The 22,755-nt window shown below is 24.2% G+C and overlaps 2 protein-coding genes across 6 annotated transcripts in view; one reads left to right on the plus strand and one right to left on the minus strand.

The window, feature by feature from the left end:
- Window positions 1–22,755, minus strand: part of LOC132919332 (uncharacterized) — a 234,315-nt gene that overhangs the window by 209,210 nt on the left and 2,350 nt on the right. The gene's annotated exons all lie outside the window — the stretch shown is intronic.
- On the plus strand, window positions 9,318–10,433 carry LOC132919923 (uncharacterized). The gene is made up of 4 exons (XM_060981864.1): window positions 9,318–9,402; window positions 9,695–9,825; window positions 10,095–10,274; window positions 10,344–10,433. Exons 1-4 carry the CDS (start codon window positions 9,318–9,320, stop codon window positions 10,431–10,433), a joined length of 486 nt encoding a protein of 161 aa, XP_060837847.1.

The following is a 22,755-nucleotide window of genomic DNA, read 5'->3' on the forward strand; positions in this document are numbered from 1 at the left end:
CTATATAATCAAATCTTGTTTGACATATTTGCAGCGAATGATATTATTACTCGTTCTGGAATAATAAATATGTATGTAATATTATAATTAATTAAATATGTATATGTATATAACGATTTTAAATTTCAACACATCGTCAACAATTTTAAATTTATTTGAAATACAAAGTGGTAATCTGTCACTTAAAATATTAACTTCCATTATAAAAATTAAATACCTACTTTAAATAGGAACTATATAATATGAATTATGATATTATAAATACAATTTAATATCTTGTTTCAATATGCAGTTATTTTAATTTAGTTAGTTTAATTATGTGGTGTTCATAAATCATAATTCTACAGTACACTTATAGCATGATTTTCATGTAAGTATGGCTATATATTAATTGAATTATAGACTTAAAATCTATATATGAATAAATTTAAGATAGGTATATGTTTAACATCAATAGTATGATCAATATTTACCAATACAAATATTAAACAAGAGATTAAGCATAAACCGACTGAACAGTGGCGGATCCAGGGAGGAGCGATCGGGGAGATCGCCCCCCCCCCCCCGTTCACTCTCAAAAAAAAATAGTTTGAAGTCCCTGATTTTAGTTTTTGACGTAATTATACTTCAAGGGTAACAAAATTATAGTGATATATTTTTTTATTACTATTACTATAAAAAATATTATTTTTTTTGTTATGTATGAGACTGTGGAAAATAACATATGTATGATGTACCTAAATAAATACTTTATGATAATTAATGTGTGCCCTTTAAAAATTTCCCCGCCTGTTGTCTTGGCCTGGATCCACCTCTGCCGTTGGACATAGTGGTGAATATTGACCGATTTTTCACAGTCCAACAGCATTAAAGTAATGTTAAAATATAATCCGTAAATATCGGTTTGATACATTATTTTTTGTAAAACAAACGAAGGTGTTATATTATTTAACATAATATACACGTATTTCACGTTTAATTGATAACATTTTACATTTATGATTTTTTTTTTAATTTTAGCTTAACCTTTTATAAATATATTATTATATTATAATATTTTTGTTGGAATTTTAAACAAAAATCTTTTATTTTTAAATATTTAAGTAAACTATTAACACTACAATGCAGCAGACACATTTTTATTATACTGTAGGATATATTTTGTTCCATGTACTCGGTAGGAGTTAGTCGTTGATTTATTACGCATCGTAACACGCTATTTTATATTGTATCATTATACACATTATTATTATATGTATAACCCTGATCTTATTATTATTTACCTTAGGCTTCTATATACCTGTGAACAACAGTTAAAATAATTAGAAATAAGAAGTTTTTAAATTTAATATACTGTATATTTTATAGTTTATACATTTTTCGAATTGTATCGTTTTTAACGTACGACTAATCATTTCTATCTAAGCTTAAATAAAAATATACCTTTTTAAATCACTATGTTTCAATGAAGGGAGCAATAACAGAAAAATAATTCATATTAGTATATTTTAATCATATAAACTAATATTTATTTTACAAACAAGTATAATAAAACAATAATGTTATAACTTTATACCAATTACTTTTACAAAGTTAGATTAATGATTATAAATTATAATTAATATTTTTTATTAAAATGAAAAACAGTTATTTTAAATTTACATAACATCTGATAGTAACTAACTAATATATTAAATAGCCAAATACATAATATGAAATCGAGCATTTCAGATGAAATTAAATATATTAACTGAGGAATTCAGTTAAGTATGTAGTACATTGTGCATTGAGAACCTAATTGTAACAATAGACTTGGGTTTTCGTTTGGTAAGTCTAAAATTCTATTATTATACTAAATTTAAAATCCAAATTTCTACATTTTTTTATCAATTAAACATGTTGAATATGTTACCATTTTTGTGACTATAAGATGTTTTAATTTATATAGAACAATACAATTTTTATTTTTGTAAATTTGTGTAAAATCATAGATACATGATAATTATGTATTATGCAAATTTAATATTGCGTCAACTCAAATAAATAAGTTTTCCAATTCAATTCTCCAATTGCTAAACACTACTACAATAGATATTTTCTTAATTACGTCTGAAATTGCATTAAATTGATTGAATAAATTTAAATCTAACTCTTTCAAAACTAATATCAAATATCTAAACATCAGCAGTCATTTATATTAATACTTTTTTTCTTGTTATTAATAACTAACTCATAAAGTATAATTTTATGATCACATACATTTTTTCATTGTATATTTTGAATGTCCGATTTTTGTTCATTATAATAGCTTAAAAGCTGGATATAACATGCCTTTACGTACATTTTATTTTTACGAATAATCCATAGATTCGACTAATTATAAAGCTGGGCAGTTTTTGACGAAAAAAAATACAAAAAATCATAAAGAGCATTTTCAATATAATTTATTAGTATAAATAATAATAATAATACATTTAAGGTACTATAAAATAATATGCATGCAAAACTCTTGTACCCATCACAAAAAACTATTTTCTACGGGTTCACGGACTTACAAGTATAAAGGGTAGTCTCTGCAGTACTATATAAGTTAACTTATAGACTTATTGTTATTTTGATACTGATCTTAGTAGATTTACCGATCTACAATACATGTATATAACAATAGTATTTAAAAATAAAGGTTCCGGATCAATTTAAGTATCCTGACAGATAAATTTTTTGTGACAAGCCTTGGATCTTGCTCAATACCATGAATATTGTATATATTATTCCAAAATATCACAGGAGCGGGTAATTCTAAATATTATATTATGTTTTAATTTTTTGAACATTGTAATTACACAATAAAAGATCGCTGATATACATAAAAATATGTGAACAATCGAAACAATAAAATTAGAACTATTTAAAAAACCATTTACTAAAACTAAGTTTTAATTTTATGCCAAGATTAGGGGTATATCGTAGATATATAAAAGAATCCAAAACCAAAAAATATTCAGATGTATATTTTGTTACTGGTTAGTATTTTGAAATTTTACAGTAGTTGTTTTTATTATTTTGTACCTGGAACTTAAAAATAATACGTTTTATTAGTTATGTTTATTTTATTTTTGATTATTGCCATTTTAATTTTGATTTTAAAATAAAGGTTTTCAGTAATCTACTTAAGCCTATCACTTCTCTTCATTATTGTACCGTCGGTATAAAAATTATTTATTAAACTGGATAAAGTGTCTTTATAAGACGTAACAAATGTATTCATATAAATTATAATGTTCTCGAAAAAAAAATTGTTTCATTGTTTACCTAAAAAGTTCATTAAATAAAGTGACTTTATAATTGACTATTGGGTGTGTTAAAACATTTGTAATAATTAGTTATTACACATAATATAATATCCGTATACTTATACGAAATATTATGTGTATATGTGTTATTATAGATTCGTTAATGAAAATGCTGTTGATAATAACCCCGAATGAAATGTTATTATAATATGCAAACCATTTGATAAAGTTTTGCATTGTTTATATTATTATATTTATTTGGATACAACGATAAACAAGGTGTTTTGCGAAATCATTGTGCGTACAATATGTGTATACAATTACCTCTTTATATACAATACTCACTTAGATCTGAACGTGTGTTACAAAACAGAACCAAATAGAGAGCTCATGGGCTAAACAAAACGAAGTACAAAGAAAGTAATACAATTTGTGTACGGTAGAAACAAGGGCGAGGAAGAATAAGACGGAAAATCAAACGGCTGCGGCGGACGGCCAGAACTGCAAATCCACCTCGATGTGATGTATAAATTATTTTGTTCAGCTGATTTTGTATTATTTCAGCGCTCTGAGGAAAATGATATAATATAATTTAAAGTACCTATATATCAATGAGGAAGAACGTACGTATACTGCACGCAGGTATAAAGCGAGTAGTAGCAGGTATAGGCAAGTACAAAGAGAGTAAGAAAAGGAAAAATAAAGTGAAAAAGATATGTGCTCGTTTTCCTCTCACGTTCCAATAACACGTAAACAACTTTATGAACACTATATAATAATAATATGATATTATATTCTATATTCTATTAATATAACAACACTCAATCGAATATCAGTCTTGTAAAGTACTTGAATAAAAGTATATTCAAATACTTTTTAAGTAATCAAATACGTATTTTAAACTTGTTATAAAGTACTCACACAAATTATTTTGGATACTTTTTTAAAGTTTCTGTATTTAAAATCAAATATTAATTTGTAAATACCTTTTCTTTTTTTTTCAATTTAGATAGTTTTTTTATAATTCAAACAAGATTAAAAAAAAATTGAGGAATGGATGTGAACATTATAATCAGAAAATATGGTAAAGAATAGTGAAGATTAGATAGATTGTGAATAACCTCACAATCAACTATTACTGCATAAGAAATAAAAATGATTATTTTATAGTTTTATACATTATATTATGAAAAAGCAACTAAGTATTATTTTCTTTTTTTAAACAATTATTATGGTATTTTAGGACTACTAGTAATGCCTATATGCTTATGCCAATGCACTCACGTATTATAATCGTGTATCATAATATATTGTTATGTGACTTTTATCCTGATAAAAATTCAAATAACTTGATTACTTAAAAAATAATTAAATTGAATAATTTAAAATTTCATAAAATGATACGGTGAAAAATTCACTACAAAATTAATATAAAGTTTAAAAATGCCGTGTAAAATATGTATAAATATTTATTAATACCTATTTACACTTTCTCTATTTTTACACAAATACATACTTTTCTACTGATTATTCAAACACGTATAAAAAATACTTTTTCAAAGTAAGTATTTATAGTTGTATTTGAAAATTTTTAATAATTATTTTTTACAATAATGTCGAATACATTATACATATACAAGTACTCGTATAAGTACATAACAACACAACAATATAAAATTGACTTATTGGCGTAAATCACACGCTATCGGTAACCGGAAATCGGTACCTATATCTAGTTACAAATCGACAGGATAATTCTGGGGACGGGCGCAGAAACTTTAAGTTCGATATAAACACCTAAATATCCATGCATTATAATATATAAAGTACCCGTTTCCGTGTCTCGCAGTCATGTCTATTCAATATTGCACCACGTAATCAACACATTAATCTAAGGGATTTAATAACCCATTATAATTTATATTAGCACGGATTATCTTGACTTGCATTGATGACAGCATAATATTATTATTAAGTTAAACCAAACAATCACAATAGTTTACATTCAATAATCTTTATTTCATACACGTTTTTATCTCAATAAGTATTGTATTATGTAGTTTTAATTTTTAGACGGTGCAACCGTACTTCAATATGTTAATAATACATATTATTTAATTAACCGTCGTCTAAAACTTTTATGTAACTGCTTTTATTTTATTAAATGATTTTAAATTCACTCAACAAATGGATCGATTCAAACAGCTGTAAAAGTTGTTATAAAAATAATAAAATTGTACTAACATTAAATATATTGTGAATGATTACAGAAACTCACTATGACCTAAATTATAAAATATAAATATGTTTAATATCAAGAATTTTATTTAAACAGAACTATGCACTATATATAAGAAGTGACTTTTCGGATAATTTTATCCTCGCCACTATAAAAAGTAAATATATCTTTTAAAAGCAATTTTATGGGTGAGTTCGTCTAAAATCGTATTTCAATCAACCGGATTTCCGTTGAAGGAAAATCGTAATGGATGCTTTCTTAAACCAATGTAATAGTCAAATTGTCGTTTACTAAGAAACACATTCAGCAATATACTTAATAGTTTAATACTTCACTTATCATCCTGTTCTATAAATGTATTGCCTATAATTGGAATTATATGTTTATCTTTATTTAATTTTAAGTAAGAAATTTATCTCACACATTTAAGATCAAATAATGTTTTCATAAATATTAAATTGATTTATCTATTGAACTGTGATTGGATAGGTAAATGTATGAGAAATTTACTTTGGTATATTTACAGTAAAAATCGATAGTAAAAAATGATCCTTAAATAATATTAATAACCAACTTACTTAAACATAACTGAATAACATAAAAAAATATATTCTTGAAATATCACTTATAAGTTTTTCCTAGATTTATTTTGTTATACGAATTCTAAACTACATTCAATATTTGCGTATAAATAAATTAAAAGCCTTCATAAAAAATAAACTTATTATGAAGTTTCAATAACAACCATTAGTTGCATTTGGAAATATAAATATATATATATATTTCATTATTAATTAAAAAAAAAATCCAAACTTTATTAAAAACGTTCGTTTAAAAATGCACACTTGGAATAAAAGGGTAAAAAAGTTAAAATAATGTAAATGGTGATTTTAGTAAATGTAATTTTTAAAAGTATTTATTAACAACAATATAAAATGTATCAATAATTTTATTGCATATAAATCTAATGGATTAAACGTGTGAACACATTTTTTTTTCAATTGTATACTATAACAGTTCTAATAAATAGCCACATAATAATAATTATTAAATGTAAAATCCTAATTTAAATATAAATCAATTTTAATTTTCTGAAACTTTCATTTTAATGTTCTTTCTGCTATTTTAGAACTTTATAGAAAATGTATCATAATGATTCGTATGAATTATTTTCATTTGGAACTAATTTCAAAATAAATCAAACTTCCAATACTCGCACGTTTTTATTCATATTTTCATATTTTACATATACTTGTATAACATATAAATTATTATTTATTTGTAATATTTACTTATATAACGAATTGTGTGATTGTATCATATTATACGAGTATAACATAATTTAGATGTTTTTTTCATAGAGTTGTATAATGTAGTAGAGCTCTTTCGGTTTTATTTAGGTTATTGTTGAAATTTTTGTATTGTTTAATTATCCATGTTGATAGGTAGGGCAATCCTGTGTCATTTTTCAATTGTTTGTTTCGCATAAATCAAAGGGCTTTGAGTGCTATTCTTAGGAATTTGTTTTGGAGAATTTGCATTTTTTTTATTTTTGTCGGAGAAACGGCATGCTGGGCATGCTTAAGTTAGTAGCGGTTTTATTATTGATGTAAATAGCAAAACAGAACATTTCATCCGTAGAGTTGAGGTGTGGTTCAATGAGGGGTAAAGGATTTTCATCCTTGTGTATACTTGCAGGCTTAGTTTTTTATTGATGTGAATATTTCATGTTAGATTTTTGTCTAGGTGTATCCTTAAGTATTTCTCAAATGTATCCTTGTTATTCCATTTGAATACTTAGTTGTTAATTTTCACTCTAGATTAACGTATTTTCTCAAAGTAAATATCATAGTTTCACTTTTGGCGGGATTTAGGATAATTTTTCACCTTGAGAACTACATGGATAAGTCCGGCATTCTATAATTATTTCAAAGCACAATCGAATAAGAAGTATAAAGTGTATATTAAAATGACTATAATTTAACTAAAAAAATATTTAATTCAAAATTAATCTGTAGAATAGTATATACCTATTATAATATTGAATGTGACTACGTATGGTACATTGTGAAAATGTATAATTTAAATATATAACATTAAAAAAATAAATTTAGTTTTTTTAGCACTCCGTGTTAAATAATTACAATTTACAACAGTGAACTGTATATTTCCGTGGTTTGCCAAAAATAATCTTGATTTATCGATCATAATACATGATACAATTAATAAATAGTTTAATTAACACCTGAAAACTGTAATAATCAGTTTATAGCAAAATTAATGCATATTATTTTCATAACGTGACATTTAGCGATTCATAAAAAAATGTATTTTATGGAAAATAATTGTTTTAGATTAACACACGAAATTAATTAAAGATTCCACTGAAATATAATTTCACTACAGTATATTGTATAAAGCTCAATTTCTTCGTATTTCACCTTTATTGTATCACTTTCAAAGATTTGGATTTAATTTTGAACACCATAGCCGCAACAAAACAAACGACTCAAAGTAAAGTTTTGTAGCTTTCGCTGAGTGCAAATATTTGCTCCAAAGGATTAAATTTAAACTCGTTTACTGAATTACAGGCCATACATAAAATTTATAAGAACAGGCGATATTACCGTTCATCATATCCTTTTGTGTTATAACGTCTTTCATTTGAACTTCTAGGTAGATCTTAAGTAGATTATTTGAATTCACATAACAATGACACTGTCTAGAAACGATTTAAAATACAATATCGTTAGCAATATCAATTACTCTAAAAATTAATAAAAATTGTTTAAAAATCCCAAATAATTATCAACTGATACTTTGAAAACACTGTTTAATTCTTCGTTCATCTATGGTAAAACTGAATTTGTATGAAAAAATGTTATATAACTATTTTTCATACGCTCTAAATTTTATTTTTTGTAATCGTTCGATATAAAATTGTAAAATTTCAAAAACACATCATGGTCGGAAACCTTTTGGTAAGTTAAATTTAAAACTTGTTTGTTTCGATGACATGTATCATTGTTTCTCAGGTTTTATAAATATAATTGGTTTATATTTAAGGTTGGTATAGTTGGAAATAATTGTGTTGTCATTGCTGCCGAAAAATTTTACGAAAATCAAAAAACTACTTGTTCACTGGATGGTAAAATCACTGTCGCCTGGTCAGGTAAATCAAATAAAACTGAATTAAAATTTTAAAAGTATACCAATTAAATACAAAAAAGGTCTTATAGTCTAAGACTCTTAGAAGTCAAAACTTAAGCCTCCATCTCCCACACCAAAAAAAAAAAAAATAACCGTTTAAAAATATTAAATTTTATCTCAATAATTAAATTGATAAATAATAAAATTATATAGTTAAAATTAACTATATGAATAATATGTTACGTAAATATTATGTAATATATATATATATATATATATATATATGTAAATATATAATGCACATTTATCTAGAACAATAATTGATTTTTATATTGTATACAATATAATTTAATATTTATCACACACAATGAATAATATATTCGATTCATTATTAATATGAAATTATTTTTTATGACACATTTATTTCCTACTTATTACTTTGAATAAAATATATTTCCTGAAATTTAATAAATCTGTCTATTTGATACTGTCAATATTTCTTTCAAATGTAATTTAAAGGAAATTTGCTGTGAATTTTAAATAATTAAAATTTTTTTTTTAATTCGTAGAAAAAAACTAATTGATTATTAGTTAAACAATTAACACTATTTCTAGGATATTTGCCTAATTCATTGATGATTGTTGATAAAGCTAAGATATATACTAACAGTGTACACGGGCTAAATTCACCAGCCAGTCGTGTCACAGAATTTTTAATTGGTAATAAAATATTATATAATTATTAATTTATAAACATATTTTTTCGGAATTTATATTTTATAATATTAATTATTATATTTATATTATATGTATAATAGTACTTAAAATAATTATTTAAAACGAACTTACAGCAGTTATACAAATTACAAAGTGTAATTGAGTTACTAACCATAGTTATTTAATAAGTTATTAAATGTAAACTGTTTTAATTATCTACTAGGTTTATTGAAAATAACCCATCTATAGCAAAAATTGTATTCTAGTTGAAAAATAATTTTTATTTATTTAATAGATCCTGAAATCAGAGTTCTCAATAATCTACCAACTTTACCATACACTGAATCTTTTATGGTTGCATCTAGTGATAATAATGGACAACATTTATATGTTACAGACTCATATGGTACCATATCACATGTTCTTGTAAGTATTCTTATTATTTATTTGCTTATTAAACAATAAATAATAAATTCTATCCCAGACATTGAAAATTCACTGATGAGCGACTCCTTACTCATGTAATTTAAAATCAACAATACTTTTATTTCATTCGCTTGTCGAGAATTTTTATGTTGTGTAGAATATATTTATAATATTTTAAATAAAAAAAATAGTAACTGAGAGTTATCACTTATCTTTAAAATAATAATTATTATTATAATAAAAAGATTAATGATATATTATATATTAAGGCTAGCGCCGTAGGAAGAAAAAGTGATCTGATTACAAATATTTTGGCTGAAAATTATTCAACTGCCAACAAAAGTATTTTAGGAACCATAGAGTTTGCATTGAAGACACTGTGCGTAATCAGTGAACCAGATGCTAAACTTATTGATGTTTCAGTTACAGCATTTAATAGGCCATTTGAAGCAAGTAAACTTTTTTTTTAAAATAGACTAAATCATTAAAATATTTAATTGGATTTGTTAATATTTTAGGTTGTTGATAATGCCATAGTGAGCCAATTTTTATCAAAAATCAAATTTTTGACAATAGTTAATGATGCAGTAAAAATGAATGATTTATAAAATTATATTGAAAATATTTAACAGAATTTTTTTTTTAAATATAATTGTATTGTAAAATATATAATGTTATTATGGTTCATTTTTAATTTTTTTTTTTTTAATTTGCTATAAATTATATTTAAAAGAAAATATTTGATTAAATATTTTTTTTGTATAACTTTCTATCAAAAGAATCCTAAAATAAATTATTTTGTTTTAATCCTTATTCTTATTTTTTTTTTAACCTTCTTAAAAGTTAAGTAAAGTCTTACTGACATTAGTCTTACAACTATAAATTTTCAAAATGAATAATAATCTACCCAAGTAAAAATTGTATAAGTTAAGAACATTTATAAAATAGAGGTGATGAGTTAACTTTAATCGAAATAATATAAGATAGTACTAAGACTAGTATTAAATCCCCATTAAACAAAAATAAAAAATGCAATTAAGAAATTTAAAATAAATAGATAGTTAAGATTAAGAGTATTATTTATACTAAGACAACAGAAAAGTAAAATTATGAATTCCAAAAATTAAAAAATAATCGTTATTTTTTAATAAGGTATATTTGAATAATTAATTTAGTTTTTAATCTAACTGAAATATCCATTTTTTTTACGCCCCTACGATTAATATTAGTACTTCCTATACATAAACATTATGATAAACTAGGTCTAGGCCAAAATAGCGAAACAATTAACCGCGAATGTAAAAATCGCGAATTGATAATAGCAAAAATAAAAATAACGAATTCTAAAATAAGCGATTACGCAGAATAGCGAAAGTGTAGATTTTTATAATTTCTTTTTCAAATACATATAAAACTATAACATAATAAAACTTAATTTAACCTGTAATTTCTGGTGCAATTAATATATTATACCTAGTACCCACGGACGTATCTGGTTATCATCAATGTGCTATCTTAGTTACTATTATAACTATTTTAATATTGGAAATAAACCAAGATAAGATTGTTAATCGTGTTATATTTGAGCTAAGACAAGTTAATATAGTTATTAGTTGTAGTTCAGCAGTGCGTCAATGTGTAGCTTGTATATTATTTAGGAGGAAACCATCCTACTATATGGACATTTATTGACGGAATAAAGAAAATTCAAAATTTAGAAGAATTGAAACGAGAACAGTATAATGCTGGAGAACAAACACAGAAAAAAAAGTACAAGGACTGTGCTAAAAGACTTCATTTGTTAATTACAAATTATAATACCAATAATAATAATAACTTTGTAAATGGTGTAACATATAATTTGTCACTTACCTAATTGTTTTTTTTTTAAATTTAAAAAAAACCTAACTAAATGCCTAATCGTATATTTTCGCTCTTTTTTAAAATTCGTTGTTTTTATTTTCGCAATTATTATTTCGCGATTTTACATTAGCGGTTATTGTTTCGCTATTTTGGCCGGATACCTGATAAACTATGTAGTTTGTGATACAGTCAATAAAATGTTCTAATTCACCAATTTAAATTAATCAAATCGATAATTTTTGTATAATACAAAATTAATACAAAGAACTCGGAATAATTTTTTTATTGTTGTAATGGGCTTGATACAATAGTGATTTTTATGAAAACCTCCGATAAAAAGAGTAGAATGCAATCTAAAAAATAAAGCAACTAACCTAACTTATACAGACGAAATGACGACCGTGATAATTAATAACAAAAATTATAATTAACCTTGAACATGAATTATCAACGTTATAAATATACTGGTAATAAACATATTAAATATTAATATATTTAATATAAATACTATAAAATAGCATAAATACCAATTGACATCATCTTTACATAGTCTTATCTTACAAGAGTCTGAGATTTTATTATTACTATTTTAATTTGTTATAGTTCAATGGATTTAGCGTTTACGAGGTACCTATCTACTTCAAGAAAAAGTCCAATTACCTGTGTGATACATAGCAATAAATAATACGTACCGTGCCAGTTATTTTTAGATTAAATATTGAAAATTATATTATAAGCTGAATCCTAAATGCTTAATTAATATAACCATTTATTGCTTAATTTAATTAATTTCTTTTACATTACCATTGTCCATTGTTCTTATTAAAAACATAAATATATCATACTACTTAAATTAATATAATCCTTGATGATTTTCGAACATCAATATAAAATATTTTACTAATGTATAAATTAGTACGTATTATATTTTTTATTTTATCAATTTATTTTTAAATTATAAATACATTCAAAATGTACTTATCAGTACTTCTACGTATGCAACTTGACAGTACTTTAATAGGTATATTTCTATTTTTCGGAGAAACATTAACCACTAGGTACTGTAATAACTAATAAACATAGAATATAGTAATATGTATGCAATCATATACTAAAAACATTATTTAAATTAATATTTGATTGTTAACAATTGTATATCCAACTGTAATAATAAATTAAATCTTAAATATAATTTCGAAACAAAGATTTATTTTGAGTTTAAAGTTTCGAATAGTAGAGCAACACACTATACGTAAATTTAAAAAATTTAAAATTCTATGTAACTTTTGTGACTTGGAAATATGTTTACCTAAATGTTATAAAAACAAGGTTTCTTTCAAATGCATCAAATAGTTTATCCTAATCATTCATCCGGAAGGGAGAAACATATTTTTGAGCATAAAGTAAATAGCAGTGGTAAAATAATGTTCTTTCGTGAATACATGTTTGATTCTTATTCATTTTTTTTGTGCTCAACTTCCATTTCCTCGGTGTACCCAGAAAGTTATTTCCATTTTATTTTCATATCGAACGGTATGCCCTCTCTACCATCCCATCAACCCTAAGCTGTTCCGTTAGTCGGTTTTTATGTACAAGTCGACTGAAAGGTTTTCGGGTAATTCCATTGTCGTCGTGTCGTGGCAAAGTTTTTACGCATATATTATGATATTGTTCCACGTGGTAGTACGTCTGGGCGATACGGAAGTAGCACACGAAAGTTTCGGAATGAATATTCGTGTGGGAGGAGTAGCAGTTTATTTTTTATTTTTCTAAAGCAGCTCAAATGTGATCTAAACATATTTTTGTCGCACGCGCGAGTAACCTTATGTGTGTGCGTATACAATATGTAAAATACACTTGAAAGAAAAATACATCGTTTCAAATAGTGAAATGTTCTTGTATTTTTATTTTTTACTTATCGAAACGTGTGGGCACATCATTTTTTTTTTTTTGATGTACCTAATACCAATTTATTATTACGTGAGACTTGTACGAGTAATATAAAATGCCGTGATTTGAAATAATTATTATAATACAACATATTTTATAAGTAGATACTAATGATGGTGATTTGATACTTAAAAGTATAAAATTAATATCATAAATAGATTTTATTTAAATTAAAACAGGATATAAAAACAAATAAACAATGAAAAGTATTTTTATTCTTAGTAGTTGCATATAATATAATTTTAAAAATAATTATATTTTAACTACCTATAGTAATCTTATAATTTAAGATTAAAACTATTTATTTGTTAATTATTGGAAACTTTATTGTTTAACTTCCACTAGATTAAATTAGATAATATAAAATTAAATTTTTAGAAGTATATTAGATGTTTATTAATTATTTAGAGAGAAACAGACAAATTAAAGATATATATTTTTAATTTTGTAATTATCTATAGAACCGTATTTTTGGTATAGGTATTAAGGTATAATATAGTATATATTATATGAATAAATAATGATGATATGACAATTGACAGTAATTGCATACATTTCAATATTTTCATTTAAATGTAAACTAAAATATTCAAAATACGATAAACATTTTAATATAGGTATAGTTGTATAATTAATTGAATGATTTAATTACAGTTTACAGATATACACAGATATACTACAGCTTTTAGTTAAATTTTAACACTGAAGATTTAGTACTCCGCTGTAGTGGAAGAACTTGCCAATTGCGATTTATGTGAATTATATTACCCCATATAATTTAAATGAAAGTTAGATTGGTATCAAGTTTAAGTTTCCTGGAATATGTATTTGACAAAATATACTTATTAGGGTTTTAAAAAAATTCTATACCTTTACAATATGTTTTATTTAATATTTATACTTTGAAATTATTTGATCGAGTATTGATATTATACCACTTCAATCACATCAGCTTAGGATATCGTGATATGTTTTAAAATTAATTTATTATAATGTTAAAAGCAATAATAGTTTGTCAAATTTTAAAAATGATTTAGAGTGGATAAAGATTATAACCACGTTAAATCTTGATTCAAACAACTTAATATCTACAACATTGCACTTGAGAAAACTACTAAGGAAATCGAAAACAAGTAGTTCTAAAAGTATCAACAACGCTCAATTATCAACAAAAATAACTAATTGAAACTTTTAAATTACTCCTTCTATCAGAAACATCAGACAAATATTCACAATAACAAAAAACATCATTATAAGACAAATCGCTTAAGATTAAAGTCTATGATATACAAAATTAATTAATTAAAACACGTCTGATTAGTAATTAAATTTTAAAACAAGGAATTATAATAATATAACCAAATATTCGCCTTTACATTATATTTGAAAAAGTATCTAATAAAGACAATAAAGTTATTTAAAAAAATATTTTAAATTAAATTGCAAGCATTTTTTAAATTTTAAATACAAGATAAAATCTTAAAGTCAGTATATTTTAGGTTCTACGAGAATAACAAGATCAATACGGTAAAAATGAAGTACTTGTATTAATTTATTTCTACGATATTTGGTTTTTTTTTCGCGTAACTCGTGTTGTTAAGTAAAAGGCAGATCGCTATAATAACTTTTGTAATTCAATTTACATTTTTCCATCGTGTTTTTCAACGCAGTAATATGTTGTTTTTTTATTATTATTATTTATTATATACATATCGAACGAGGAAACAAATATACATGGCGGAAAGGCAAATCGAACAAACAACGAAAGAACGGCGATACATGGGGAGTATAACGGAAATATTTATTCGGTGGATTAAATGGTCGATCCAATAATCTGCGTCATCAAAAGTAATTCCAAAGTTCACTTCCCCCCTCCCCGTCTACCGCTACCGTAGATATTAACTACCGGTAAAAGTTTTGGTAAAGAGAAATGGAAATAAAAAAAAAAGTTCCGAAAAACAAGTCCCGAACAAACTTCGCGCCAAAAAAACTTTTCCTTAACCATTCGACGGCGGCGGCGGCGTCGGCGGCGGCGTCTGCTAGAAGATTGTCAGTGGCAACAAACATAACTGCATTATATTATTACATTGTTATACGAGCGTAGGGGCCAAGTTTTAAACAGTATTTTGCTCTTCGTTCACCCGCGTCCGGCCATTGCGGGGGAACTCCGCCGACCACGTCGACCTATGGACTCCGGGTTACTATGGCTATGCCGGCCCGTCCGCTACCATTTCTGCGTTTTGTAAAACTTTTCCCATAATAGAGGATTTCCAACGACGGCGCACTCGACAAACTCTTAATAGACTGAGTGCCGACGAAACGAGTGACCACGTCGCGTAATTATTTCGTTTTATTTAACAGCAGTCTCATTTCAAGATTTACGTCGACTGTTATTTATTAATTTAGCTACGAATATTGTTAGAACGAACAAATCGACAATCTGCCCACGAAAATCCGCTATTAAATGCTGAAGTTCTGTTAAAAGCATTCATCCAATAAATATCTATTTTTATTGCGTGTACAAAGTACAAAATATCGTTTATGAAAATATACCAAAAAATAAAAATATTTAAGACAAATAAAAGCACGAAAATTGTATATACTCGTATAATACACTATAATACCCAATAATGCATATATACCGTAATAATATGTCTATATGTCCTACACTCCTACATTAAACTTACAGTTATTACTAAAATATATAGTTTTTAACTGTTAAAATGATATTACGATCATGAATTAATTAATTACATACGCCTAAACATATCTTACAATTTAAGTATTATTATTTATTATCATCTTGAACCTTTTTCTACCATCAAACGTTTTTCTACTTTTGCATTTACTTACTTACTTATTTTATTTTAGATCATAATCTACATAATGTATTAATATGTTAGGTAATAGCAATAAATTATACCAATGATTAGTTAGACTTTAAATATTCATACATGATCGAATTCTTAATAACGCTCGAAACGAACTCAATTGTTATCTTCATATAGCTTACAAAGTATTAATTATGACTATCTTTAGAAAAATTCAAAACATGGCATAAATAAAACACATCTTAAATGAATATAACACAATAATTTTTTCGTAATTATTGCGGGAATCACTATGTTTTTGAAATGATAATATCTTTATTTAGTTATATTTACCTAGTATTTGTTGATCGTATACATCTATTTTGTTATAACGTATAGACGTATAGTTTATAAATGTATTAAATGTCTGATGGTTTTATATGTACTCGAAAATAAAGACAACAAATAATGATGCAGTTTTAAATTTGTAACAGCAAATACCTATATTTTATAAAATAAATAGATCTTAAATATAATTTTAAAATTATTTCTTGTCTAATGTTTAAAATAATTATAAGTAATAATATGACTAGTTATTATATCTATTAATAAAGATTCTACTCGAAATTATATTGATATTATTTCAAAATTAATTAAAACAAGTTAAAAAAAAAAATATATACATTTTTGCATTTATTTTGGTGTGTTTAATTATGTATGCATTAGTTATATTAAATAGACTTGAGATCTTGAGAATAATATTCTGACCTGAGAATTTTTTTCTTACAAATAATATACTATATTTTAATCACTACAGTTACTGTAGTATAATTAAATGATTTAATTGCACTTTTTACCTATACACATTATACATATTCTTTAAACTTTTATAAATATAGTATGATTCAGACTTTAAGTAGGTACTTTGAAAATGAATTCGTTTTATATAAGATTAAAAAAAGTCAGATCTTGAGTCTGCTGTATAGAAGACAAGAACATTTTACATTTTAAATACTAATTATAAAATATATTAAATGTATTTTTTTAAAGACAAAATTATTTTTTTTAATTTTAGATTTCTTTTGATTACATTAATTACAAATACGGATAATGATTTTAAGATACAAACATTTACTAAATTATAATATAAACTAATTTACATTATTATCAGTACTTATACCTGTGCGGCTAACAATACCCACATATACTTATGAAAACTATAGCTTACAAATTACCAAGTAATAACTATAACTTATGAGTTATGATTAATTACAATTTTAAAACTATTTGTATAAAATATAAATCAGGGTATCTAGTATGTGAAATATATTTTCGTACCAGGGCTATAAATAGTCTATAGTATATTTGATTGCAGGATAAAATAGCTATTTATAAACAAACAAGTCAGAAAAGATTAAACTAATAAAAAAAATATGTATGAACTGGCAATGTTACCTGGATCGAACATAATGTTAAACCTAATGGCTAATGTAGTATTATAGAACTCATCATTCTAGATATTCAGTTTTATACTAGTATGTGAATATGTGATAGCTGCGATAACAAAATTTATTTCTCTTGTTTAATTTAATAATGAAAATACATCATATAAAAATCTAAACGCATTATATTTACTATAAAAATTACACAGTTGGATTCAAAAATAAAAACTTTTAATGCCTTTTTACGAAATTTACAAACATGTATAAAGTAAGTATACAAATTATACATTTAAAATATACATAAACACATGAATAAGTAAAAAACATATTACATATTCATTCAAATCTTTCGAGTAAAAGTTGCCGATTAAAAAGAAATCCCCTTAATTACAATATCGCAGTAATGCATATCTAAAGTTGGAATTGGAAACCTTTTATAATTGTATGTTCTATACAGACTAAACTTGCATTTAATACCTAGGTAAATGTATTTTTATTTATTTTTAATGGATTGTAATAAATGCATATGAATATTATTTATTTTTAAAAACAAATTATTTTAATTTAAATCTTATCATTTAAAAAAAAAAAATCTATTATTCATTTTGACTGGAAATAAATAATTATTTATTCATTTTTATTATGGAAATTAGACAACAATAATACATATTTAAATTAATTTATTAAACATGAAACTATTGTAAAATATTAATTTTATTGAATTATTTGTTATACGGTATAGATAAAACCAAGAATAAAAATATGTGGAAACTATGCCATTTAATTATTAAATTTAAAAAAAAAATCAGTTTTTGACAAAATTAAAAAAAAATCTGAAAATCTGAAAAAACTATCAAAACTAATTTTAATAAAAAATAATAATTTTAATGAACTTTGACGATAAAAAAAAATTGATACATAATTATAAAATAAATTAAATTATATTAAAAATAATATCACGAATTTGAATCTTGAGATGAGATACTTAATTGTGTAAAAATAAATGGATGTCTTCTATCGTGATTTAGGTATAATTTAATACATATTACATATAAATCACTCTTTAATTTTTTTATTTCCTTAAAACCCTTAAAAATATTCAATTACTTTGATTAAATTAAAAATAATTTTATTTATTCCATTGTTATTGAAACGATCCATTGCCATAACTATAATGATATTTGAATCTTGAATGACGTTTTCGTGAATTTCGCGTAAACTACTTGAAAATCTATGAAGTTTAATCGATTAATAATTATTATTTAATAGAAATTTATAAAATACTAAAAAATTTTAAGATTATAAATGTCTATAAATATTACAAAATGGTTTGAAAATAATTGTTAGTCCAAATTAATAAGCCCAAAAATACTAATTTTTATATTTGGTGAAAAATGACCTAATAGGAATTTATGTTTGACTTTCAAAGTACCAAACTACCAACTAAATCAAATTGTCTACCAGAAATTGTCCAAAGTCAGAGTAAAGAATTTTATTGGTTCAAAAATGGTGACAAATACAAAAAAAAAATTGTAGTACGCTTATAATTTATATTGAAACATAATAAAGAGTCATGTATTTTGAATAAAAACACGAATAAAAAAATAAACTATTAATCCATATTCCATAATGATTTTACTCTTTTTATTATCTAAATTAAATAAAATAACTCAAACATGGTCTTTTATACAATGCGAATATGCCTTATTTAGTTATTTATATGATGTTCTTATATCAAAATTTAACTTTAATTATAATATCTAAATCATAAATTTAATATAGATACATTAATACATATATGAAATAGCTTTCTATTATACTCATAATCATATTTTGATTGAAATTTTGACAACTCCATTTAATTTATATTCCGAGTGCTAACTGTGATTATACAGGCATACAGCATATAATTATAATATAAGTCAGTATTGTTATGAATGTATGATATGATTATCTAATTTTACATAATATAATTAGAATTGTTTTTTTATTAATTTATTACCTTTACTATACTGTATAGTACTATAAAATAATGTACATTTCTTGAAACGTTTTAGTTTTTAAGTTCGTTAGGTATGCTATTATTATAGTAGTACTATATTATACAGTATAGTAGTCTAATAATTTTTTTTGAAAATTTACCAAGTAGATACATAAATCATATATATTTAATCATGTAAAACAATAGACAACTATGAATTATTAAGTATTCTTCTTTCAACTTAATTAAATTAATCCAATTAAAAAAAATTATAATTACAAATGCTTTGAATTATTTACAATCACTTTTTAAAAATGTATTAAATGTAAAAAAAACCTACATATTATTTAAAATTTGATAATATAATATAAGTATATTATTATTGACTGTTATTACATATTTTTTTTATCTTTTAAGTTGATATAACCATAAGTATATCACCATCAAGATACAGAAACATTACAATCTTTACACACTTAATACAATGATAATATCTATTTAATAAAAAAGAATTAGATTGACAGTACGACTTAATTAAAACCCACGGGCCATTGAAATCATTATGTAATGTGATTTTTAATTTTTTTCTCTCGTTTAGGTAGAATAAATTTAATCATAAAGAGGGTCTAGTCCATTAACGCTTAAATTGACGAATTGAATTGTCAGGGAGAGTGATGGAAGTTCCTATAACACTGAAGCAGTTATACACGAGTTAAATGTTTAACCTCTGATGAAAAAAAAAAAATAATTTATAACTTAGAATGATTTATTTCTCCAAATACAATTACAATATTTCAAGTTTCGTTTTATATTACAAATAATTTTAATGTAGTGCGTGGTATAATTCGATTCTTTTTCTAAAAACTGAAGTTTATTTATAATATTATTAACTATATTATAAAATGAGTGTATGTGATTAGTGATAACAAAATAATATTTTTGGGTTATTGAAAAATCATATTATCTTATAATAATGTATACAATTTTATAGAATTCCACTAATGTTAAATAATAAACGCTCAAAGTTTCAAACCGAGTGTACGTATAATTAATATCTTTGATTTTGATTGGTACTTAATTAATTTTAATTATTTTTAAAAACTACAAATAAAATGTATCATATATTTTTATTAAATAAACTAAGATAAAATGCAATACCTAAATGTCAATAATTTATATTAATTATATTAATTCGTAAAAACAAAAAATGTCAAGCTATTTTTTTATTTTACTATTTTATAACTTAATATCATAGTTTTTTTTTAGAAATATACGAAATAATATAATATTATATAATATCCGAATAAGCAGACTACAAAACGTCTCATCTGACATTTTTGGATAACTTTTCATGACTGATATAAGCTACCAGCTAACATTTATTGGTTCATATGAATATATAAATTAATATTGTTATTTCTGATATACCTAAAATGTATACTTAAAAGTTGTTTAAATAATAGTATTATTTCTGGTCAGGTGGCAATGCTGGGAGCCTTCCTTCTCTTGTCATTTGTATATGTTACTTATTTACTTTGTCACCACACTTACTCATTATACACTTATGTATAGATTGTAAATATACTTATTTTTAATTAAAAAAAAAAAAAAAAAAAAAAAAAATAATAGTATTAATGTATACGATTAATAGACAACGCAGATAATTACTCATTAGTGACTAAGAATAACACAAATGTAATATAGGTATAGCATACATATTATGGTCGTTTAGGCGCTTCATACTATAGTTGTTAATTGATAGGCTATGTGTCGATCGTAGAAGCATACCATTTTAATACATTACTATACGTTTTGGGTATAAGACAGAGGTGTAATTACAGGGGGGTATATGGGAGATAGACCCTCCGTAAGCTGTATTTATATATAAACTTTTACCTATAAATAATTTAAATACAAATTTCTAAATTATTACAAAACGAAATCAAATAAAATGTTTAGTTGTATTAATATATAATTAGTTTTTTAATCGGTAAGCAATAATCATAATTTTTTTAAACAAATGGTTCTTTCACTTTTATCATTATCTTATTGATTTATAAACACGGGGGTCCTGCCAGTTGCCATATACTGTACCTAATTACTAATTATAGTACCTTCATGCTATATACACAGAGATATCAGATAGTATAAATACTCCAATAATGGGTAAAAACGCAATTCTAAAAATACAAGTACGCCAAAAAGGATGTTTTCAGCCCTTAAAAGAGTCAAAACAATATGTTAGAGGTTAGTAGTTCTAATAACTGTTGGCGATTCATGATGATATTAAACTTTTAAATGAAGAGGTCATTGATGAACTTTCCAAGAACCCAAGGAATCTGGACATAAAATTAAAAATAATAATAAATTGATCAACTTTTTTGTTAATAAACGTACTTTTGTTATAACTTTTTTTTAACAATATAAAATAATTATATTGATATAATATGATAAGGTATAAAATGTATTTACGAGGGTGTGGGGGGGGCTTTGCCCCCACAAGTAGGATTTGAATATTTATTTTTATATTCGCCCATATGAAACACTTTCAATTACGCCACCGGTATATAAGATAAAAGAACATACATAAGTTTATTGCTATAATCAGTACATTTTATGTTAAATATTAATATACTTGAATATAGCGGAAAGTTTAAATTTTAAAATTATAAAATTAAACGTTTTAAACTACCGATTTATCGTGCATTAGGAACATTAGGGTAGTATTGTAGGGTAGTATTGTTATTTGGTAGTTAAAGCATACCGCACAATATATATTATATGCAGTAACAAATTACAATTTCCCCACATGGACAAACACCTGTTGAGTTCTTGGTACAGATATGAATTATTTATGGCATGAAATATTGGAATGTTTAAATAT

This window comes from Rhopalosiphum padi, chromosome 2 (genome assembly GCF_020882245.1).
Source record: "Rhopalosiphum padi isolate XX-2018 chromosome 2, ASM2088224v1, whole genome shotgun sequence".
NCBI classification, from domain to species: domain Eukaryota; kingdom Metazoa; phylum Arthropoda; class Insecta; order Hemiptera; family Aphididae; genus Rhopalosiphum; species Rhopalosiphum padi.

Coding starts and splice junctions, on each gene's coding strand:
- LOC132919923 (XM_060981864.1), top strand. CDS start 9,318: ATGATTGTTGATAAAGCTAAGATATATACTAACAGTGTACACGGGCTA. Junction 9,826..10,094: donor GTACCATATCACATGTTCTT/GTAAGTATTCTT, acceptor TTATATATTAAG/GCTAGCGCCGTAGGAAGAAA. Junction 10,275..10,343: donor CATTTAATAGGCCATTTGAA/GCAAGTAAACTT, acceptor TTAATATTTTAG/GTTGTTGATAATGCCATAGT.